We start from the raw sequence: 24,252 nt of genomic DNA, 5'->3' as shown, positions 1-24,252 counted from the left end.
GATCAGCCAACCAAACATTCATTCATAAAAGACCATCACTCACTCCCATCACTCTGCTATCAGTTATAGTAAACCTGTAGTAAATTTTATACAAATACAAATATCACAACAAAACTAAAGCAAACTACAAAGATTTCCTATAGTAATATTATAATGGTGCCATAGGAGATACAGAAATACCATAAAGTAGGCTACTATAAGCTTACTTCAAACTCACTGTTGAATATTTCAGACACACTATAGGAATATTATACTATTATAATAACATCAGAGATTAAAAAAGTACCATAAAGTAACAGTAAAGTCACTATAAACTCAGTATTGAGTACCAGACACACAGGGTCCATGTGGGAATATTATAGGAATGTTATAATAAAACTATAGGAGATTGAAAATGCTATAAAGTACAATAACGTCACTATAAACTCACTACTGAGCCCCAAAACACACTACCGTACGTCCCTGTGGGAATATTATAGGACTATTATAGTAGGAGATTTAACAAATATCAAATAAAGCAGCCTACAATAATGTCATTTACTCAATATTGAGTCCCAAAGACTACAGGAATACTATAATAACATTCAGAAAGTACAATAAGGCCACTATAAACTCACTATTGAGTGCCGCAGACACACTTATAAGCCATAGGAATATTAAAGGAACATGATAGTGTTATTATTTCGTCAGGGAAAATGATTATTCCCTACTGGTTATTCATGAGGGATACTGCAATATAGATGTATTGCTTACTGTTCCCTATTATGGATATTATGGAGAGGCTATCTGGCTTAAGACCTCGAGCTTTTATAGGAGAAATACCCTAATCTAATATTTGTAGATCTATATTTGTCTAAAGATTATTTGTCTCCTGCTTCAACAAATGCATAAAAGCAAAAGAGAAAAATGGCGGCATGTTAAGATTTAAAACTGTATGAACATTTGTCAGAAATATGGGTAAATAATGAAACAACGAATACTGTGTGTTTTCCTATCATTGAACGGCCTAAACATATTTTAAACCTGTGGTCATGTTGATAGCTTGACACCCGGGACTAAATAACGAAGCCATAATTTGGGTGGGGTTGAAGTGGGGCTTTTGAAATCACAACTCGCCAGTCGGTTTCTAATGAGGTGGGAGGAAAATCTCTGTATCTTTAGAAACCAGTCGACAAAACAATGGCCCGTAAAAACTACTCGCTGAAGAAAGTCTGAAATCACGGCGTGAGTGGCTGCAGCAGATAAGGCCGGACCCAGGGCCTTGTATAAACAAACATCTCTGCTATTCTCCTCCGAGACACACACACACACACACACACACACACACACACACACACACACACACACACACACACACACACACACACACACAGCCTCCATCTGGAAAAGTGAGCGGTGAAATCGTGCGCGGCGGTGGGAGACGGGAGTCGTGATTGGGACCCCCACCTCAAGACACGGACACAACCGGGATAAAGTTACACAACACACACGAGGTGATTAACAACTGAGACTGTCAGCGAAGGAGTTGACGCAGAATAATTCAGTTGGTGTGTTTAAATTGCGGGCTGACAAAAGAAAACGGTTTCTAGAAGCTGAAGGCCCAAAACGTCCAGTAATAAGAAATTATTCAAAGAGATTTAAAAATGTAAAAAAGACCTATATGCAAACTTCGCATCGGATTCGTGGAATAGGTCCGTACAGCAAAATCACCAGTGTTAATTAATCATTAGAGTGTAAAAGTCAACACTTTGCCGCAGTGTTTATGTAAGTTCATACCCATCAGATTTTAACACTTAAATCTCTAAGAGTGAACAAACAAGTCTCCAATCAACACCTCTCAACTAGTTTGCTGTTTTGACGCATTCATTAAACATCTATCTGCAACCTAATTTGCACGAGTCTGGACAGGATAAATAGTATTGCTCATTATAAACACTATTAGTGGTCTGGAAGCATGTGTCTCATTCTGAAGTCAGGACCAGTCTAGAAAATGATTTACAACTGTCTCTACATGGACCAAAAAAATAAAGTTACCTGCCTAAATAAACCTGTAATATAACTGACTTGGACATTTTCCTATAGAAGGAGCTTCTTCAAATGACTGGTGCACTTTCTTACACTGTCGATAGATGGGGATTTTCCAATGCAAGTTCACAGCAAGCTGGTGGGGAAACAAGTTGCCAATAGGGAGATCAATATTTCATAAGGGTCGAGAGAGCAATATCCTGCTCATGATTCAGACTATAGGCATTTACACAACAAATCCAGGGGCTGCCAAACTTTTTCATAAACAGGATAAGATTTTGAGTTTTGTTGTTGGATACAGTTTGATTTACTAGGCTTTGGATTTGTATAACTGTCTCTACTGGGGTGATAACAACAATATGGATACAGTTAAACCTGTAATCAAAACAGTTCTCCTTGTATATTCTCTCGTTATACCAATTTATATGCAGTGAAATTGAACTACTCCTCATTTTGCTTCATAGGGACACCCTGGAACCCCTTCAAGGACCCCTGGAGGTCCCCGCACCCCACTTTGGGAACCACTGACATCTATAACTTGGCAGGGCTGTAGCTGAGAACTATGGGTCCTATGCACATGAGGTGACTCTGGCCCCTACACTTTCCTCTCATCCTCACATCTATTACAAACATCTGTCTATCCATCCACAACTCAAACTCACCTCCACACATTCATTTACTGATCAGTTATCGGACACATCACTAACTGAAATTATAGGTTTTAATCAGCTGTCTTAACCAAACTTTCTCCAGTTCCTGTTCAGAATCTGTCTAGGGAGTTCAGGTTTGTTTTCGTCTGCACAGGAAAAACTGAGACAAATTTAATTCCTGCTTGTTCCAGTGTGTTTCAGATAACATGACATTTGCTGTGTCATACTTTTGAATTTTATTTGTTTGCAGTTTTGTTGTTTTGAACGAAACCCTGTTTCAAAACCAGAGCAGTGTGAAATAAAAGTGTAAAATATTTATAAATGTACACTTGACGACCACAAAAGGCGTTTTGACACTTCAGGGGCCCTCAGTACCCACACCCCCCCCCCCCCACTATGATCAAAATAGTGAGCAAAACACTAAAATATTCCCCAAACATTTCGTTTCAAATGCAAAATTGTGATTTTTTTGGACACCTTTGTTCTGTCCTCTGACTTGGAAATAGTAAAGTAATTACACTAATCACAAGCAGAAAGTAGGGCTACTCTTTTCCTCTGAGAAACAACAGTGTTGGTTTCATGAGAAGGAACGCAGCTTGAATGCGCTGCTAAGAGTGACTTCACTTCCCAATTTAGAGAGCAAGAGAGAGAGAGAGAGCGAGAGAGAGAAAAAAAAGTTGCCATCCGGTTATGGTCTCTGAGCGAAAATTGTAACTGCAATGGTTTGCGCCATAGAGTCAATGCACCCCTGCATGAATTGAAGTGAGGTTAGCAGGCTAAATTAGCAGCAGCATTTCCAAACGACTAAATGACAAAGACTGAGAGGCTGCTGCAATGGACTGTACGATAAAGGTAGGTGTTTGATCTGGTTTTAATGTTTGGTGAAAATGACAGGCGGCCACCCACAGCAGCCCTCTGTCTGCTAGTGAGAGAGGCAAGGCGGTGATGCGAGCTCCCCACTCTTTCCTTCTTGTACAAAATTTCCTCTTCCTTCCCGTTCGTGGTTGTATGTCGGCTCTATAATAACACAACTAACCACTACATCTTTACACTCCGATAAAAAACTAATTGGTGACCGGTTTACGCGTAAAAGAGGATTTCCCAAAGAGCGCGTTTTTTTTTATTTGCTCCGTTTCATCAAGCTGATCCCTGATAGCTGATGGCCAAAGGAACTGCATTACAACAACAAAAAACCTCTTGGAGAGTGAAATTACTGAGCTTTTAGTGCGCTGATAAAAACCCGATTTTAAATGAAGAAGCAGGTTTAATTGAGAATAGCACGGTACTGGTGCGCAGGCAGGTGTCTGTGAAGGCGCCATGGATCAACTTGGACACAATGAGATCCCTCTTCAAAGAGCAGGAGGGTCCATTTCCATCAGATGACTGGTATTTCACATTTCATACTATTACAACAACATCTGTTTATTCTCCTATCCATTCTCTTAACCATCATAATACCATAAATGCTTAAATACCTTGATTGCCATGAAAAAAAGGCTCCAAAAAGGCCTTCGTAGATTGTAGCGCTTTGAATTAATTTAACACTGAATGCTGAATATTTAATAAGACGAAGGCGAAAATTTTGGGGTGTTTCTCTGATGATATAAGGCACATAAAACTATCAAATTAATGTTATTTTCAAACGAATCTGCGTCTGCACTGGGAATCAATATGCAACATAAGGCCTATAGGCTCACATAAAGTTTACGAAACATTATTTTTTGCAGTAAATAATCTTGCAACTTCTATTAACTGTTCCTTCGATTTTCGATGCAATCGCATATAACAAAGGCCTACTTATATATATAAAACGCAAATGATTTCATCTATAAACCGATTTTATGACTAATTCAGACGATTGCAAAACGAAAGAGTGGAGCGTTTGAAACATGGGCCTAAACAGATTACGAAATACTTTAGGGAACTAATAATTGTAGCCCTTTCTCTCATGATTCTTCTCTAAAAAACAGATTGGTACATTATGGACATTGGCTACAATCAAGCACCATGGCTTTTTATTTAATTTGTATTTTCATTTGTGATTTTTTTGAAGGAGTGAATAATTGTAGGGCCGGTCCAGGTGAGATAAGGACTAAACTGAGGACTGTTTGTGGTGCATTTTCAGAAGAAAATGTTCATCTTTCGTTTGCAATTCCTTTTCTAAAAAATATTTTATTTTAGATTGGAGATGCTCTGTTATATTACTGTTTTGTGCTGGTACACACAGCTTTCCTCACTGATCAAACGAAATTATTATTCAGATAATAATAATTCTCTTGTAGGCCTACTCAGTTGTATTAAAGTACACGCTGTTTTTAAGTAAGGTTATTTTAAGTATAATTTATAGCTGCAAACGGGAGCATTTGTCAGGTGTCGTTATCTGAACCCTGCAGGCTTCCTGTCTCAAACCTCAGACTTTCCGCACACATTTCCGCTCCCTGGACTAGAAAAAAGGCAACAAAGCCTTGCCAAACACAAAATGAGTGGATAAACTGAGGCATTGCATTGTTTCAGGTTTACATCGACTCACACAGAGTATGAGATGACCGTGGTCAGGAGCGAAATGTGCCTCAGCTGGCTGGCTGTGCAGGTCTGCCCGGGTTTCTGGCCTGCAGAGGCCTTGGTGCTGCCAGGCTGGAGTTGTGAAAACCACATCATGTTTGTGAAGCTGAAGGCGCAGCTGCTCGGGCCTTTGCAAAATCAGCTTGACTAAACTCTTACTTCTGCTTTCTCTCAAACACACTGCAGAGAAGGTTGACTTGCATACTTTGTTGACTTGACCTGCTATAGTAGGCTGCACCTTGTTTTGTGTGTTTTGGAGCCAACGTATTTACAGCACAATACTGTTTTTTTTTTTAATACCGTTTCCCTTGTTATTGTAGCCTTAATAGGAGTTAATACCCCAGACTCCAGTTTGGTATGTTTTTATATTATTAAAGTATTTGGAAGCCATTTCTGGTAGAATCAAGACTGCAACAGGAGCTCAGTGAATTTGTCAAAAAATATACTTTACACAAAATCTGAGAAAATCACCAAGGACATGGTGAGAAAGATCCAAAAACAGTGGTTCTTCTCATTTTTTTAAAATTCATAGCCTATTTGCATGAGATATTATAAAACTCTATATGAGATGATAGTATTCATATAACCCTCAGGTTTCAGTCTGGATGTTTGGAAATACAATTAAGGCCTGTGGAGGTTTGTAATAGTTAGGCTGCAACCATGTCAGTTCAAACATACAGTATCAGTCACAAAGGTTAAAATCTGAGAGTTCAGCTCAGTGGTGAAAGTGAAGTCTGCCTTCATCATCCTGGAAAAAGACTGTGATGATGATGATGATGATGATGATGATGATGATGATGAAGTGAGATCTGGCACGTACCTGATCTCACCAACACAGTAGGAATGACAGGAGGATTATTTACTACTGTGGAGTTTACTGTGGGTTGGATGACGGCACCACAATGTGTCACCACTTACTGTGGTGTTCTGCTTGATGGAAAAACATCGTCCTCTGTGGCTGATTCCCAACATGATTAACCAGTGGATAAAACTGTTCCGTTAAACTACTAAAATGTAGGAACATTTAGATTCTATTTGTACTATTTTGATACGAAAGGACATTACTGGTGAACACAAGATCATTTCTAATGATTATCTAGTGCCTAAAGTATGTCAGTAAATAGGCCAAACTGAAAATGTAGGAATTGTTTAAATTTATTTGTATAAAAATCCGATTCAATTAAGACTAGGAAAGAGATTATTGGTGCCCACAAGGAAAGTACCTCTGATGGCAGCATAGATCAGCTTGGATAGAACACAATCCAAAGAGCCACATCCAAGGATCCACTTCCATGAGATGACTGGTATTTTGTTGTAACACATCCTTGGTTGCAGTTTATTGTAGGCTAGAAGATGGTACCATCTTGTGTCACTATACGTTACTGTGACATTTGCACAGCTGGAAAAAACACCACCGTCTGAGGTTGATTTGTAAGACGATCATCTCATTCATGCTATGTTGTAATATCTATCTTTGAATATTCTACCAAAAAAGGACTTTCCAATATCTAAATAAGGCAGAAACATACCAAAGTGGAACTGGAGCTATTTAGGTAAGAGTGACTGGGAATCCATGTCAAAAATGGTGCTATTATACTTTAAATTACACTGATATGTTAATCTGCTGAGAGCAAAAAGGCTTAATAAATCATCCCAAATAGCATGAAGACTCCACCTGTATCCTGTAGTTGCTGTCTGTCTGTTCAGGCTACAATAACAGTGGCATTTACTTGATTAAAATGGTTAATTTAGCAGTTAAATTGCTTAATTAAAATTCATAATCTTTCAGTTTATCAAGATAGCAAGAAGTAATACTGTCTTTGTAGCAAACAGCCTATGATCATGCTCTAAGATGCTGATAGTTTGGGCGAGACTGCATGATGCAACCTGTAAAGCTGCTGACTCCCCGCCTCTTATCAAAGTTTCCATTCACCAGCTTTGTATTGACAGCAAAAAAAAAAAAAAAAAAAAGGCTGTTTTACTATAAAAATGAATTTGAACATTATAATTTTTAGGCACATCAAGGCACACAGGCGGTATCTGCCTCAGGAAGGTCATGTTTTTAAAAGTTGTTTTGTGTCACTGAGCAACAGGCCGTGCTATGAAACACATTGAACAGGAAGTCAGTTGTGGCATTGGCGGTCAGGCCACATTCTGGTATATTTGTATCAGTGTGCAGAGGAGAAAGAGCACGAAGGGGAGATAAAGAAAGAGCGGGAGTGTGTGTTTGTGGCTGTGAAAGCATGAGTTTGTCATTGAAACTAATGGCTGAATGCTGAAGCTGAGTAGCTGCTAGTCAGGATAATGTCGAGAGTTTTAGCGTTTAGCAAAAAAAAGACTTAAAGTAGTCTTTTTTCCATGGTGTAATACTGTTCACTGCCGTTGCTTCTCATGAGAATTTGCTGTCCACAGCCTGTTTTACCCCGCTCTCAGCCAACTGTTTCACTTCTGCACTGAGTAAGGGCCTCCGAAGGCAAGAGCAGGGACACAGACAGACAGACTGTGAGAGAAAGAGAGAAGAGGGAGACAGATGGAGACTGGGGGAAAGAGGACAGCGCAACAGAAGTAGCCGAACACAAAAAAAAGCGAGCGCTTGAGTTAGAAGAATGGGACTGTGGTGAAAAGAAAGCTGAGCAGAACGATGTGGAGGCTGACCTAACACTCCTGTCACGTGCAAACCGACTGCACACATTTGAAGTTGTGTTTTTAGTAGCCAACACTGGTAAGAGTTAAGAGTTTGGGTGCAAAATGAGATAGAAAACTCTGACACCTACTCTGTCCCTTTACTTACAATGTAGTCACAATTTAGATGTTTTTGTCATCTGTGTGGTTTTTAATCTTGAGCATTAACATCAGGTACTATTTTTCTGCCCACAAAATTGATATATAGTGTTTTGGGAATGAAACCTGTTGCATGTGCGTGCTTTAAAAAGGCTGCATCCATTAGCCTACGCCTTCAGCAAAGGCTTCATGCAGCAACAGGTTGCTGAAATCCCACACTGCTGACTTCTGTATCAGTTTGTCTGCAACCTGGAGGAAATGCCAAACTGTGTGCCATGCATTAAGATCTGGTTTACAATGCTGCGGCAACAATTGAGCTAAAAAAAAACACACACACACACACACATACAATGGAACGGCGGCACTTAGAACTTCAATCAAGGCTATACTCTTCTTGTTGTCCAATGAACCCAACCCCTTCTCCTCAGACCGCGGGTCTTAGGGTTGTTTTCCAGCTTTAAAATGACCCACATTTTTACACAGTGCCCCCCCTCCTCCCCATTTCCTCTCCCTTGGCCTGTGCCAAAAGGTTCCTCTGCACATGGGGGCCAGGTTTCCTGTAGGCCACTGAAAAAGCACGGCACTGACGTCCAAGGCCCAAAGACAATGCTCGACTCCTCTAAACAAACACGCACTTACACCCACTTAGACTCCCTCGCATCACACATGCACACACTTACTTGAACGGCGCACAGGACAACAGGTCCTGTCCTCACCCCTTGCCCACCTCACAGACACAACACATGCACAACGCCACGCCAAACACACACCCCCGCCCACGCACTCGGGCAAGTGCCATCTTGAGGTAGTGTGGCGTTTTTTTTTTTGAAGCCTTTGTCAGCGCGAAACATAGGAAGTAGCGCAAAGACGGACTCAAATCTTGATCAGACTCCACCTTAAGACAACTACACCCCCCCCCCCCCCCCACCTCCCCAACCTCAATCCTAACGAAATAAAACTGCGGTGAAGATTACTGAGCGTCTTTAAGATTAGAGACAACACAGCAACGTCTCTCTCATGACTTCTTTCAGACTGTTACTGAACGGTTTACTTTTCATTCCCCTTCTGAGTGTTTTGTTTATGGTTGACAACCTCTGTACATATGGAGGCCTTTCACTCTGCTGTCAAGATTCAACACAAAACACAGTTTAAAATGTTTTTTAATCAGTCACAGGGGAATCAGACTGAATTTCAGCATTCAAACATGCTATTCATATGTGGCAGTGATAGCTTGGAGGTTAGACAAGCGGGCCTGTGACTGGAAGATTGCCAGTTTGAATCTCGACTCAGCTGAAAATCTGGGTGGGAAAAGGGAATGAGTAATGCCTTCCCCACCCTCAAAAACTACTTTAAAGTACCGTTGAGCAAGGCAGTTAACCCCCAGTTCCTCCAGTGAAGCTCAGTGGCTAACAGTATCAGACTGGTTGTACTGGGCAGCTCCCAGGTGTGAATGTGGGCAAATGTGTGAGTGAGAAGCTGGACACTGCTGTTATGCTTGTATTAGTATAAGATACATTGCCATTTTTCCATCACCAGAAATGAGAGAAAAGATTCCCTCCTGCACCAGTAGTAATGTGATATTATGCTATTTCACAGCTCTACTGAGAATGAGCTTCAGATCTGGCTCATATCTGAATGCACTACTGTGATATAAAGCTTGTTTCAATTTAGAAGTTGAGATGAATATTTGAGTCCTAAAAGTGACTCCAGCAGCTCCAGTCTACAGATACCAATATGACAGATTAGGGTCTGTGATCTGTTTTCTTGGCTTGGCAGACTGTTCATGTGCATCTCAGGCTTATAGGAATAAATAAATAAATAAATTCCTAAAGCCTTAAATGAAATGCCCCTTTAATATGACAATCGAAAGTCCAAATTCTTGTGAGCTTGGAAGTATAAGGTTCTATCTGGATAAAGTGCAGTAATGATATTGAGCATCAAAGATTTGATGAACCATCTGGTAAAACTGTTATGTAGCCTACTTTTGATCTTTTTAAATATTTAACCCCAAAAACTAACCCCATACAGGCATAAAGTACCATTTAGCCTAAAGATCAAAGAATATGTGAATAACTCACTTTTGCTAAAAGCAGTCAGATAGAACGTTGTACTTCCAAGCTCCCGAAGTGTTATTTTTTTTTTTTTACATTTTGTTTATTTATGTATTTGTTCATATGTCAGGGACAATGCATATAGACAACGTTGCAGGTTAAAAACATGTAACACATGCATTGCTTGAGGTTAGCCAGAGCTAATGTGCAACCTCTGTCCTTAGGCTTTTGAGGTAAAAACAAACAAAAAAAAAACAGTTATACAATTTAAAACATGACAACTAAAATACAAAATACAATAACGTAATTTCAGTTTGTGAGGTACATTCTATCAGATCTAGAGAAGGTTCATAGTTAACACTAGGGATGGGGCAATATACTTATCTCACGATACGATTCAATAAGCGATATGGGCTTCACGATTAGATACAACCACGATACAATGTAATAAATAAAAGTTCAATGACAACAAAGTATGAAGGTGCAGAATTACGTTTATGTCTGAGCCACAAATCTTTCTAGCAATGGTATTGGCTTGCTAGAATGTAAACAACAATTTAAAAATGTCATTACAAAGTGAAAAATAATATAATTTGGATGGAGAGCTTTAATAGCCTACCATCACAAATGTAGTTAATATCACAATTTCTTTTTCTTTCTTTCTTTTTTAACATTGAATTTGGATATATTGTCCCATCCCTAGTTATATGTTTGTATTGTGATATATTGAATTTCCATATATTGTCCCATCCCTAATTAACACGTCCCAGTGAGGCTGCGGTGTGGAAAAGCACTGTAGCAGCTGTGTGGACAGTTTCCACACGTTGTGACCCTCACAGTAAAATGTCTGACTGTGATGTTCTGGACAGGAAGCGCTGTCCGTGGTGAGCGAGGACCAGTCCATATTCGAGCCGCCCTACACCGCGGCCCCCGCCATGCACATGAAGGCTGACATGACGTCGCCCGGCGGCTTCAGCCAGGCCTCCAAGCAGAGTCCGGAGCCCACTGAGCCCGAGTGGGTGGGGTCGGCCGCGCAGAACCCCGGGAAGAGAGGCGAGCACGTCAATGGAACCAGGTGAGTCAGGACGGTCCGAGGTCAGCGGGGATCACACGTTCCCGTAACATCTGACTGTCCCGTCGTCATTTCTCCGTTCTCAAAATTATGTGTTTTTCCACAGTCCAATTCATTTTTTTAAAGGTCTTTTTGATTTGCATTGAACAGATGCAACCACGTTTCTCTTGTTAGCCTACATATCGTTATTGTTGGGTAAAAACCTTGTAACTGCAATATAACTCCAATTTTGGCGATTTTCATGTTTTAACTTAAATTGAAGGATTATAGCCTACATTTTCAAGTTCTACAACCCCAGGGCTTATAAAAAAACCTTTTAAAATCTGTTGGATAAACTGAAAAAATGCATGGTGGTCAAGCTAAAAACAAGGCTGGTTTCATTAGTTCCTGAGAAGTTGACATTTTGGAGATACAAGGTTTTCACCCAACAAATGCTACAGGATCTAACATTGTATTTGCTTGTCTTTTACATTCTTCATCCTCTTCCTGCCCCACTATGCCCACAGCTTGACCCCTCCCTAAAATATTCATGATAAGGACACACGATAAATAAAAAAAATACCTTAAATATATGGAATCTTGAAAGGTAGAGTGTAATTGGGATAATTTTACCATATAGGTATGTTTTTAACTGAAGTCTTGCTGTTATGCTCTCATATGGTAAACATGATGTAAGATTGGAGGCTGCAACTTCAGCCAGGAGACTGTAATCATTTTCTTGGTCATCAAAAGTAAAATTCTTCCTAAATGCATCTCATTTTTACCATCTAACCCTTCTGGCATCTTTCCTGATATGAAGTAGGATGGATCCGAAGGTACATTTAATCCTGGAAACTGTTCGGTCTCCTAGGCCTTAATGTTTTAACTGGATATGAAAATTTAGGCTGGTATTCCATGTCTGCTGATAGTGGCTGGGCAATATGATTGAACTGGGCCACTACACTCTATAGCGGAGGATTATTCTCCACAATAACAGATATCACAATGTTTGAAATGTCAGTGGGTCTTACAACTAGATAACATACTGTATATAGGTATGGGCGTACTGAGCCTGATTATCAATATTTCCAAACTTTTTATGCCGCTTCCACACTTTTCAAGACCTGGAAATGATCAAATTCCTCTTCCACACTTTTTCAGACTTTCCAGCTTCATATGGAAAATGTCAACCTAAATCCTGTCTCCTTTGTCCGGTCTAGTCGTGAATCCCCCGTGGACTGCAGTGTGACCAAGCGCTCCAGACACATGAGCAGCAACGACGGGGCCCAGATGGCGTACCAGGCGTCGTACCCCGAGCCGCGGGCCAGCCCCCACACCGCCACCCCTCCCAGCAACGCCACGGAGGAGAAGAGGGTCATCGTGCCGGCAGGTGAGTTGACTCACTCCTGTTTACGACACAGTAGCTGGAAATCACCCTCAATCATCCTCCACTCTCACATGAGGCGGTTTCACAAGAGCTGGCACACATTTGGCTTGTGCAATATCAGTAATTAAATAAGAGATGGGCATAGAGTGTGTTTGTGTATCTAACCCTTCTTCCTCCTGCTACTACTCTCCTGTGCCATTGCAAAATAAGAATACGTTTTTGGTCAAAATGCCTGGTTGAATAAGGAATAAGGATAAAAAATAGATGGTAACTCATATGTCTGAAGTGTGAAAGTAGCACCCAGGGATTTTAATACCACCACTAGGCTACATGTAAATTGTGTCGGCCATGTTAATTGCAGAGAGAACATGCAGCAGTAGGCTAGATGTGTGATGAGCTGATCTGATCTCTTTCCTGTTTAATCACCCAACTTCATCTCTGTTGCAGCCTCTTCTTATCAAACAGCCTTTTCAACTTTAACAGTAATGAGTCAAAAAGACTTTCACAGCATTTGAAATCACACCTTCGATGTCGGGGTGAAAACCTTGTATCTCCCAAATGTCAACTTTATAGACTTTGTTGACAGCTTTGTTTTCAGATTGACCACCATTCATTTTTTTTGTTTCACAAGACCTTTTGAAGCCTGAAGAATTTTCTCAATCCATAAAAGAGCTTCTGTTGAATTTTAAACATGAAAATCACCAAAATTGGAATTATTAGATGACAGCAGTGATATGTCATCAATTTTTGAGTAGGTTATAGTCATTCAACTTTATATAAACTAAGACATACTGTAGTTCTCCTACGTGAGTCGTTAGCAGCTAAGAGCAGAGTGTGTGTAAAGCGCGCACGATTCAGGACTGGGATCCAGCCAGTGAGTCAGTCTCTGGAGGAATCCCACTTTAAACGGTGGTTACGCTCCTGGGAGCTGCAGTGGATCCTTTCAATTCAGCGCTGTGGAATCCGACGCGATTTGCCAATGAGTCACTAGCGCCAAGTTATTATACTGTATAATACACGGATGTTACATCACAGTTGCATGTGTTAAACAAGGACAATCAGGACCCAAGGGTGTGGTGGCTTCTGTACACGACTCAGACTCCTGTCTAATTATGGGCGATTCACAACGCACAGTCATTGTTTGCTACTGGAAATGAGCTTACTTACCTGAATAAAACTGATGATAAAACTCGTAATGATATGTATTGGTACCATGCCAAATTTAGGTATCAATACCAATTTTAAAGCATCTAAGAGTGCCAAAAATTGTCAAAAAAACGTAGGAATGGCTGATTCTTACAATGAGACCTCAAATGTTCTTTGGGTTGATGGCATTTATACAGAGTAAATGAACACAGCAGGGTTTATTTCGATTTTAAAGAACAGATGGCATGTACAAATGTTAAACAACTACAAAAATAATTCACTCTTTTGCATAATCCAACGTGTTTTCATTCAACAATTGAATCATTGAAACATATCAACACAACAAGTACTAGTACCGGTACTGGTATATGAGTATTCCTAGTAATATCCAGCCTTACCGTGTTGTATAAACAAATTAGTTTGACCACAGTCACTTATGATTATTTCTGTATGACTCTCCTCCCTCCACCCACTGGTCCCTCTTCCTCTTTATGAGCATTTTTATTAATGAAACCAACACAGCAGGGTCTATTTCTTCTTAAATAAAAAAAATAAGTCAATCTTTTGCATAATCAAAAGTGTTTTTAATCAACAAAGAGAGATACTGAAACAAGTACTGTTTTAGATCCGGTGCTTCCCAAAACTACAACTCTCAGAACTGGTACTGGCATCTAAGTATTTCCAGTGATATCCAGCCTTGCCATGTCATATAAACAAATCAGTTTGACCACAGTCACTTACGATTATTTCTGTATGACTCTACTCCCTCCAGTCTCTTTCTCCGTCTTAATCAACAGAGCAGGGTCCATTTCTACTTAAAAGAGCAGATATCATGTACAAATCGAGGGCTTGGAGCCAAAGGGGCGTAAGTGCGATTTGGGGAGAATATGAGTATTATATATCAATTGAAAGGTCTTAGTGAGATCTTTTCAGTGCCAAAAGGACACAACTGAAATCATGACCCATAAGTTTTAATTAAACAAAAACTGAAAGCCGTAACAGTAAAAGTAGGGTTTTGTTTGCTGCCAAAAGGGCGTAACTGCACTTACGCCCTTTTGACACCAAGCAAAACCCCACTTTTGACACTGAACAAGCATTGTGGGTAGAGGATTCTAACAGCAAGGTCAACTCAAAATGCATGCTGACGTAAGAAATGCTAGCATGGCAGCATGATCACATCCTTTTTAGTATCCAATTCATATCCTAATTAATATTCTAGGTCAATATTAGATGGATGTAAATATGTTAATATTCCCATGAAATACTTAGGCCTATAGATTCAAAATGTTATTTTATAATGTTCGGAGTGTGAACTGGTCAAGATGAGCTCTGATAGTAAGACTGCTGGTAGCTGAAGTTATCCCTCAGTGTTATGAGGAGTTTTACAGGTCTTTGAATGTGTCCCAGGACACATCAATAAGTGATGTGTCCTGGGACACATACAAAAATGTATTATACTAGCAAAAGAAAAAAAAGTAGTAGTTTAGAATCAAAAGTAGTTTCTTATGTCTATAGAGGTTTATTAAAAAGGTTTATTAAAAGTTTTTAACAGAAAAAAATGTATCAATCAATTTGATATGTTCCATGTAGCCTACAATTTTAAAGGCCTTGGTGAAAGTTGCTGATCATTACTTCAAGATAAAGATATTCATTCTGATTTTGTTTTATATTTCTGTGTTGATTGAAGTGTAATTGCTAGATTTGTATTAAAATGAATGTGTTTTACAATTGTTTACTTACATACGCCCATATTCTGCATGGCTGTATTGGGACAATGTTTGTGCCAAAAAGGCGTATTTCACTCTTTTGCCATTTTTTAAAAAGTTAACAAATATAATTCAACTTAAACTGTAGCAGTATTGTTTTTATAGTAATGCTCAATCTGATAACACAAAAAGTTTAAATATTGTGCTTAGTATGTGGTAACGGCAGCTGATCCAAGTTTGATCAAAATTTGTTTTGGCTCTCCTGTAAAATCTACTATAACGCACTTACGCCCCTTTGGATCCAAGCCCTCGAAATGTTAAACAACTAGAAACATAAGTCATTCTTTTGCATAATCAAATGTGTTTTCATCCAACAAAGAGGTATCGAAACATTTTAGAACTGGTATCAAAACGACAGGTACCAGAACCAGTGCTGGTATCTAACTATTTCCATATCAAGCCCTACCGTCTCCTATAAACAAATCAGTTTAACCACAGCCACTTATGATGTTTTCTGTATGACTCTCCTCCGTCCTCCCTCCGGTCCCAGACCCTGAGGTTTGGACACAGGACCACGTGCGGCAGTGGCTGGACTGGGCCATCAAGGAGTACGTCCTGGAGGAGGTGGACGTCATGCTGTTCCACGCTCTGGACGGCAAGGCACTCTGCAAGATGTCCAAGGAGGACATGATGCGTCTCACGTCGGCCTACAACGCAGACATCCTGCTCTCGCACCTCAATTACCTCCGGCAGAGTAAGACCCGCCTCACGTCCGACACGTAACTCCAGCTGATAACATTGTTCGGCCTTCCTCGCCTGTCAGATTTCAACCAGCAAATGTTTTCATTGTTCTGTGGCCCAACCATTTCACTCGCATTTCACTAAACAGAAATAGAAATGAAAGAAAGACGAGAAGTAAGATTTTCTGTAAATATCACTGTGAAATATCAGTAAGTGAATTTACAGAGTTACATATTTTTATTACTTTATTTTTTTTACATTTTTAACTAGTCTTTTAATGTTTATGATGCTATATTTCATAATGACACCCCACATTCTACCCAGGGATTGATTGATTATCTATCCATCTATCTATCTATCTATCTATCTATCTATCTATCTATCTATCGAAGATGTTTTCTGACTTTGTTTTTGCTGGCCTTTCCTTCAGGTAGCCCTACATTCTCTTATTCCACGACTCCCACCAACAACACACCACAACAACCCAGACTACAGGTGAAAGCAGGTAAGACCGAACCTCTCAGCATTTAGATGGTATCTTGCTTCTGTAATTCAATGTATTTCCATGTTAAACAGGATGTTTGGGGTGGGACAAAGGGACTGCTCAAAAGTTTTCCAAAGTTCAAAATGCTTTGCACATAATCTTGAGCTGTCACACCTCTCGCATTCTTCAAAATGAATAAATCCCAGCCAACGGGATGCAACCATGGAAAAGGAAAGAGGGTTTTCAGGGGTGAACATCCAAAAATACACCGTTTTTTTGGGTGCCACTTTGGGTGCCACTTATGTCACAAGTTGCAGGTTTTATATGATGAGATTGTTATTAAAAAATCTGTGATGGTATTATTGGTTTGGTATTTGGACATTTTGAAATTAAATAACCACTAAAAATATGTTGTTTTCCAGGAAGTAAAAGTAATGGCACTAATGGGAAATATGAGAAAATAATCTTTTTTTAAATACTTTTTTGAGGCAGTTGTTGTTAAATAGGTATACATTATGATATGGAGAATTAGCTAACAAGGTGGAAAAGTCATTTTTGATTTCATTGTGACTTCAAACGCTTTCATTAGCAGGAAATACATATGTGAAAACAGATGTATTTCTCAAAGTAATGCCTCTTTTAAAAGCATTGTACGTCTAGTGGCTGCCATGACCCAGCAGTCATAATGTTATGGTCTGTGTTGTCGGTGTTTTTGGGTGTGGATCAATGCATAGAATTCAGGGTCACAATCTCAAAACTATCACAAAGGAGCAGTAAGGAAAACTACTTGAATGATTTAGGGATTTAAAAATAATGTGTTGAGTTTCAGTACCATGTTACATAGTTTCAAGAGTCTAAAGGTTTCTTGGCACAGCGCTGGCCTCAGTTGACGACTCTTTGATGAGTCCACAACTCAACAGCCAGTTTCAGACAGGAAACAGCTGCACCGGCACAGGAAATGGGGGGTATGGGTCCCGCTCTGGGACACAATTCACAATCTTGTGGCGACAGGGGCCTGAACAAAAGAACACTCACCCCAAGAAACTGTGGGTCATCTTCAGCTCTCCCATGTCTGCTCTCCGACTCTTATCGCTCCTTCTTGGTCTCCATTTATGGACTTCCTTCCTACTTAAGCTTAACTGTCCACTTCAAAGCCTTTTTCTAGCTGCGCGCCTGTCAGTGTCTAGTCTCATATTTGCGTCTTTTTTGTGCAGAGAGCAACTTTGATGAGATCAGCCGTAGGAACAGCTGGCCAGCAAACACCATGACTGCAGTGCCAAAAGGTACAATAACAAAAACCAAAGGCGATATGAAACCAATTGTCATGATGAATTTGTTCTTCATGCATGAATGACAGCTGTTTTTGCATAGGAAACTGCTCTTTATAAATGTACAACTAGGCCACCACCAAGCAATTTGACATAAGTGATTTTCTTCCTGGTTTGCAGGTTCTTCCATGGAGCATCAACACAGCAGAGTTACAGAGCCGGCTCCAAGGATTGTGCAAGGTGTGGATGCCACTCCTCCTAGCTATTAATCAGCATCTGTTGATAAGAGAGAAGAAGTAAAAACATAATTATCTGATTTCTCTTCCTCACAGACCCGTACCAGACATTAGGGCCCATTAGCAGTCGACTAGCCAACCCAGGTAAGAATGTAATGCACCATAAGAACAAGAAATGAAGATGAAGCAAATGAGGCCTTTACACTGTCTGCTTTGGTAGCATGAGAGAGCAAGCAAGGGCTGGCACTCCTTAAAACACATGCAAAGTAGCGAGATAATTGCATCACGCTTACTTATAGACAAAATCCGGCTTCCCTCTCACCAAAATGACTGTCTGCCCTGCTGTTTCCTCACAGAAGGCCAAGCCCTCAGCTCATCCAAGAACCGAACAGGCAAACAAAGTCCGTACAGGCTCCCTGACCCCAGCGCTCACAGGCCTGTGGGTAGGTTTCTGCCCGCTGTCTGTCACTTCCTCCAAGCCGCACAGTGAAAAGGTCACATTTGGTGAAAAAATAGGCTCTGAGGTCTTAACTGTTACTGCTGGGAAAGTACTCCATAAGATAAACTTCAGTTACCTCCTGAGATAGCTTTGTAAAAAACAAGGAGCTGTCCATGGTCCTGGGATAACTGGCTGTGTTAAGTCGATTTGAAGAGTTTTACTGAAAATTTGTATATATTTTTCTACAAAAAAAAGTTACCTGATGCTCATGGCTCAGTATTTAAAAGCAGATGATTATATCCTCTAAAGTCTAATCTCCTCTAAAAAATTCTACAACATTACAAGGGCTCAAGATAGAGAATTGTCAATTGTATGTAATAGTGAGTTAAATTTCATGCCAGCAATCACTTTGTTGGACATTTAGACACAAACACTTCCCACAGTTTCTCCTGGTAGATGAATATATCTTCAGCCTTGCTTTGTGTCGACATCCACTGATGTCAAAACCAAATCCCTAACTGTCCCCCCACCCATTTCCCCTCCAAGGTTCAGGGCAGATCCAGCTGTGGCAGTTCCTGCTGGAGCTGCTGTCCGACAGCAACAACGCCGGCATCATCACCTGGGAGGGCACCAACGGCGAGTTCAAGATGACCGACCCGGACGAGGTGGCCAAGCGCTGGGGCGAGCGCAAGAGCAAACCCAACATGAACTATGACAAGCTGAGCCGCGCCCTCCGCTACTACTATGACAAGAACATCATGACTAAGGTGCACGGCAAGCGCTACGCCTACAAATTTGACTTCCAGGGAATCTCACAGGCGCACCAGAACCACACAGCAGAGGGGGGGATTGTTAAGTACCAGACTGAGGTGCCTTACGTCCAGCCCTACCACAGCCACCAGCCCAAAATGAACTTCATGGGCGGCCATCCCGCTCCTATGCCCGTGTCCCCTGGCAACTTTTTCGGCCCTCCCTCGACATACTGGAACTCAGCCAACAGCCCCATCTATCCCGGCTCAGCCATGCCCAGACATCCTGCCACTCACTCCCACCTGAGCTCATACTACTGAGCTTTCAAATAAAAGTTTGGAAGAGGAAACCCCCAAAAAAATGCTACAAGACATATGCACAATCCATCCGGGACGCATCTGATCTGAACCCTCCCTGAAATGAAGGTGATATGACGCTATGGTCTGTGTTTAAAAGGGCAATATTATGTTGTCACTGTAATATTGTCATTCTTAAAATGGACAAAAGAAAACGTGAGAGTGAATTATCTCCATGAAGATGAATGGAAGATGACTTCTCTACTCTTGCAAGGTTATTGTGTGAATACACTGATGATATATTACAGTTATTCAGTTATTAGGAAACCAAGTTTGTGTTTTTCCATTTTGTAAGTATCTTGATAGTAGCTGTTGTAAAGACAACAGTCACACAAATTACTGTGTGAGTAGCATAACGGTTTTGTCACTGTTGTTTTCATTCTGTCCGATAGGTCAAATTTGTCAGTTATCACATTCATTGACCTGACATTTGTAAAAGTGAAATTGTACAGAATGTTTGATATCATGTAGCAATAAAACATTTACTCATGAAGAAAAGCTAATAAATAACGCTTATACCTGAAAATGGACTCAATCATTTACAGACTCTCAATAGAAACTTGCCATTACTGTAGATCTAGCTTTCTACTTTTCCTTCACTCACAAAGTGCTTTTCATGTTTGCACATTCTTAATGAGAAGTTTGATACAGGATTGAAATATCCAATAGTAACGCTGTAAGTATTGACCAATAAAACTTAAAAGGTAATGTGTAATAAGGCTGCCTTTACTGTGTAGTTGCCACAGTATCAAGAGCAACTTTGTTAGAGTAATGAGTGTTATAGAATAAAGGAAAAAAAAATGTGTACAAAAAAGAACATTTATATATAGTTTATTGGTTTCAGTTTATTAGGAGAGGTGTACCAAAACCAAGCATGGACTGATATTACCACTTTTCAAAACATCAACTTCATTTGTCCAAACCAAAGACATCTTCAAATATCCTGCGAGGCTCAGTGAGACGCTCCTCCTCCACAACAGCAAAGCCCTTCACCCGCCTCTCATCACCTCCCGCCTCGACCCACTTCACACCTCCGCCTGCAAACGGCCAGTCCAGCTCCTTCACCGTTTTCTCCACCGGAGCGGTTACTTTCTGTTGTTCAGGTTGTGAAGTTGTCTTTGTTTCAGGCATCTTTGTGGTCGTCTTCTTCTTTGTTGTTGTTGCTGTTGTTGTTATGGCCGTCTTCCTCCTTGGGGTTGTGGGTGGTTTGACTTTATCCTCTATCATCCACGGTCTGCTGCTAACCACTTTGGTCACTGGAGAATGCAGCATTTTTATACCATTAGAATAGAATTGTAAAGTCTCAACTTATTTTGCCGGATACAACAGCAAAAACATGTCATTTGATAGACGCTTTTATCCAAAACACCCTTCAGTACCAGGAGTGCATACACTTTTAGCATGGGTGCTCCTGGTAATTCTGGTAATACAGGTAATACTGGTGATACAGGTTAGATGCGCTGAAGGCGGTGCTGAAACTTTGTGTTTTCACTAACTGAGTACATGAAGGAGCACTGACTCACCAGCGGAGGCAGTAGAGCTGCATGTGGAGTCACAGCAGGAGCACACTGAGGCCGATCCATACAGCTCAAACCATCTGAGAAAAGCAGTGAGAGTAAAGGGGGGCACCATTTCCTTTTATTTCTTACATCTCAAGAAACATGGAAATACGCATACCACACAGAATACTAATTGGGAGTGCCATGCTGTTCTCTGTATTTCTTATTCCCAAATTTCCTTGACATAAAAAAAAACAACAACCAGAACTCACCTTCCTGCTTTTGTGTCAAAGTTACAGGACTTGGCTGTAGGAGTGGGGACAGAACTGCCCACAGACATGGTGCAGTGCATGTAGAGTTGCTGTGGGTGATAAATTTGGCCTCAAGTCAAGACTTTCTTCCTATTCCATGCTTCACAATCTTTTAAAATTGTATTTAACCTTAAACTAGATAGTTCACAGCAAAGAAAGCAGCATAATGACAATAGAAGCTGCACAAAACAATGTGCATAACCCAAAAATACAGTCTAAAATCACACTAAATTCACCAGTCTCACTCATGTTATAATTTGAGGCATCGTTGCTCACCTGGCCTGTCATTCCCTTGAACAGGAATGCATCCACAGTGAATCTCACAGCGTTCTTCTTGTATGGGATGAATCTGGAGCGACTGTCCTTGCTTTCAACCATGCACCTTTATCAGGAGGGAGCAAACAGCAGACACTGATCATATAGCGTATGCCATTTGGTGGATGCATACATTTTTTCCCCCTCATTTGATTTTTGTTTAATAAATCAGATCAAACCTCTGACCCTTGCACAGGACAGGATGACAAAAATGTTCCAGTGCATTTGTGAGCGGGAAATGTTTCATTACCCAAAGTTTTCCACAACTGGGAACTGAGGCATTGAGGTGTGCGACTTCTTGAGGGTCACGTGACAGGAGTGGACATACAGTCTTCCATCTTGGGACATGGATGGAGCCTCAGCCTCGAAGTACATGGGCTTCCCAATCACAACGTGATCTGATGGGGAAAGTCTTTCCCACTGAGCTGAAAGGCAGAAGATAAAGTCAGACAACCAGAGCAGCAGCAGTTTCAAGACTCTGTCATTTCATGTAGTCAAAAGAAATCCAGGGTTCCCACACTCACTTGGACATCAAATTTGAGGACTTTTCAATGAGTTTCAAGGTCTTGTTTGGTAGGAATTTCTTCACTTGCAGTTAAAGTTAGGTTTTATTGGGAACAGCGTTTCGGTACAAAGACTTTCATCAGGTTGCATAGAGATAACCTGATTGCAAGTGAGCTGTCACCTTTCAATCTTCTCTTATGCACCTAACATCCAGGTGTGCAAAACTTCTATTGAACCCAAGGTCTTATTTGGTGAAATTCAGGGCATGACATCGGTCAGAGAGGCCTTGTTTTTTTACTTGTGGTGAAATCCTTCATTTTAAAACTGCTGCTACAGTAAAGCAAAAATCCATCAGAGTTTTCCTCAGGATGTGAAGTGTTGATCGTAGGACAGAGAGCAGTCTGGAGTAATTTGAAGGCCATCCAATTTTTTTTCTAAATCCACAAACTTTCAATGATTTTTCAAGGACCGTGTGAACCCTGGAAATCAGATAGGAGCAGAGCCTTCAACAATTAGATGTGATTTGGGGGGGGTTTACCATTTCGTGGAGTGAGAATGAATTTAACTCTGTTCTTCAGCGGTTTGAAGATCTTGCGCATCTGTATCTTAGGCGTGTAGCCAATTTTGTAGGAGTATTGATATCTGGAAAGTGGAAATACAATAATGTTCATCTTAAAACACAAAGAACTTCGTGTACAATACTTTCGGTCTGAAACTTATTCCAATCCCAGTCTCACCTGTTATAATAACAAGCAACAGGCAAGGTGAAGGGTGCAGCTCTTCTGATTGGTCCAAGGAGCCTCGGCGGGTCATATTGAAGTGTGTTTGAATAGGCCACCCGGCTGTTGATCAGCTGTTATGAAACCATCAGCTATAAATCTGCCCTTTACAACTGGTCAAGTATTTAAAGAATAACTATCAAAACTTACCGTGCGCTTGCTTCCACACTGGCCAAGGTCATATTCAAAATAAAGTGAATCTTTTGTAGATTTACTGGCTTGGCACGTTCCCAGTTTGAGCTGAGAAGAGGATCCACCGGCGCCTAAAATGCTTCTCTGTACCTGAACTTGCATCTTGTTCACCTTGCACACGGTTTTCACGGACAGGCCTTCATCTGAAGCGGTGGGTGAACCGGCCGTCGGAGGCACCGGCAGCAGGATTTCCCTCACGGTTTCGGGTAAAGGCTCCTGTCCGGTGCCGCTGGTCGGGGAGAAACGCTCCTTCTCCACCAGCGGCAGCCTTGAATGCAGAAACACAGGGAGCTGCAGGTATGGAGGCGGTAAAGTCTCCATGTCTCGCATCTGTCTCACAGTGTTCCTGGAAACCTGACTCAAAGACTCAAACCTGGAGTCAGACCTTCCTTCAGTGGCCAAAGGGAAAATAGCACAGATGAAAAGATAAACTATGCCCATAACTGTTGACCAAAAGGTAGCCTAATAAGTTTCAAACAATATTTTAAGCTGAGGAACAGACCTAAAAATGAAACGGATGATGTGCTTCTCGTTCAGGCCCAAATTAACAGCACCTGGTGGTGAGAAGGCAGCACAGTCACTAATTGGTTCTTGCATGCACAGCAGCAAGAGTTTCTGCTCTACATTGTAACCTACTGACTCAACTGACTCAAAGCCAAAGCAAAAACTGTCTTGAAGGGTGTCAGCACACTAAACAATTCCATTATTATCAGGTAGGCTATCATTTAGCAACAAATGCAAAGGAGTAGAGCTGTAAAAGATAGCTTTGATTATGTTACACACAGATGTCATAAAAATGAGCTCTTTATCCTGCAGCTATAAAAACATTTTTTTGAAGGCTGAGTAAGTAGTCTACTTTGCCCAGATGTAAAAAAAAAAAGAAAAGAAAAAAAAAGAAATGTGGGGCCTATTTTCATTAGTTTTAGCTATTGATGTTATCTTTCATTGCATATTTGCATCATGGTTTATTTCTACAACACTTTCTAAATCTATCAGCCAGTGCCACTTGATTTACCAAA

The 24,252-nt window shown here is 40.7% G+C and overlaps 2 protein-coding genes across 4 annotated transcripts; one reads left to right on the top strand and one right to left on the bottom strand.

Moving 5' to 3' along the window:
• Positions 1-3,373: 3,373 nt before the first annotated feature.
• On the top strand, positions 3,374-20,151 carry fli1rs (Fli-1 proto-oncogene, ETS transcription factor-related sequence). 3 transcript variants are annotated; one of them, XM_071907115.2, is made up of 10 exons: positions 3,374-3,527; positions 10,939-11,144; positions 12,341-12,510; positions 15,910-16,113; positions 16,531-16,605; positions 17,799-17,867; positions 18,033-18,092; positions 18,185-18,232; positions 18,445-18,531; positions 19,074-20,151. In XM_071907115.2, the coding sequence occupies exons 1-10, from the start codon at positions 3,510-3,512 to the stop codon at positions 19,595-19,597; spliced, it is 1,461 nt and encodes a 486-aa protein (XP_071763216.1). In that variant the 5' UTR covers positions 3,374-3,509; the 3' UTR covers positions 19,598-20,151. The 3 variants fall into 3 exon arrangements, with proteins under 3 accessions (XP_071763216.1, XP_071763218.1, XP_071763217.1); XM_071907116.2 differs by lacking the exon at positions 3,374-3,527 and adding an exon at positions 3,695-4,061; XM_071907117.2 differs by lacking the exon at positions 18,445-18,531.
• A 391-nt stretch (positions 20,152-20,542) lies between these two features.
• zp3d.2 (zona pellucida glycoprotein 3d tandem duplicate 2) lies at positions 20,543-23,554 on the bottom strand. The gene is made up of 8 exons (XM_071907136.2): positions 23,192-23,554; positions 23,000-23,115; positions 22,801-22,904; positions 22,009-22,183; positions 21,720-21,825; positions 21,405-21,493; positions 21,157-21,230; positions 20,543-20,889 (listed from the first exon to the last, which is right to left on the bottom strand). The coding sequence occupies exons 1-8, from the start codon at positions 23,552-23,554 to the stop codon at positions 20,543-20,545; spliced, it is 1,374 nt and encodes a 457-aa protein (XP_071763237.1).
• Positions 23,555-24,252: the final 698 nt, after the last annotated feature.

The sequence above is a fragment of the Centroberyx gerrardi genome, chromosome 12 (genome assembly GCF_048128805.1).
Source record: "Centroberyx gerrardi isolate f3 chromosome 12, fCenGer3.hap1.cur.20231027, whole genome shotgun sequence".
NCBI lineage: Eukaryota > Metazoa > Chordata > Actinopteri > Beryciformes > Berycidae > Centroberyx > Centroberyx gerrardi.
Note: the sequence above shows the minus strand (reverse complement) of the source record. Positions and strands in the feature narration are given on the sequence as shown.

Excerpts from the sequence above, each read along its gene's own strand:
- fli1rs (XM_071907115.2), top strand. Across the intron at positions 16,606-17,798 it reads CAGACTACAGGTGAAAGCAG|AGAGCAACTTTGATGAGATC; the intron begins GTAAGACCGAAC and ends TTTTTTGTGCAG. Across the intron at positions 18,233-18,444 it reads CAGTCGACTAGCCAACCCAG|AAGGCCAAGCCCTCAGCTCA; the intron begins GTAAGAATGTAA and ends GTTTCCTCACAG.
- zp3d.2 (XM_071907136.2), bottom strand. The coding sequence starts at position 23,554 with ATGGAGACTTTACCGCCTCCATACCTGCAGCTCCCTGTGTTTCTGCAT. Across the intron at positions 22,184-22,800 it reads CATTCTCACTCCACGAAATG|CTCAGTGGGAAAGACTTTCC; the intron begins GTAAACCCCCCC and ends TCTGCCTTTCAG. Across the intron at positions 21,494-21,719 it reads TCAAGGGAATGACAGGCCAG|CAACTCTACATGCACTGCAC; the intron begins GTGAGCAACGAT and ends TATCACCCACAG.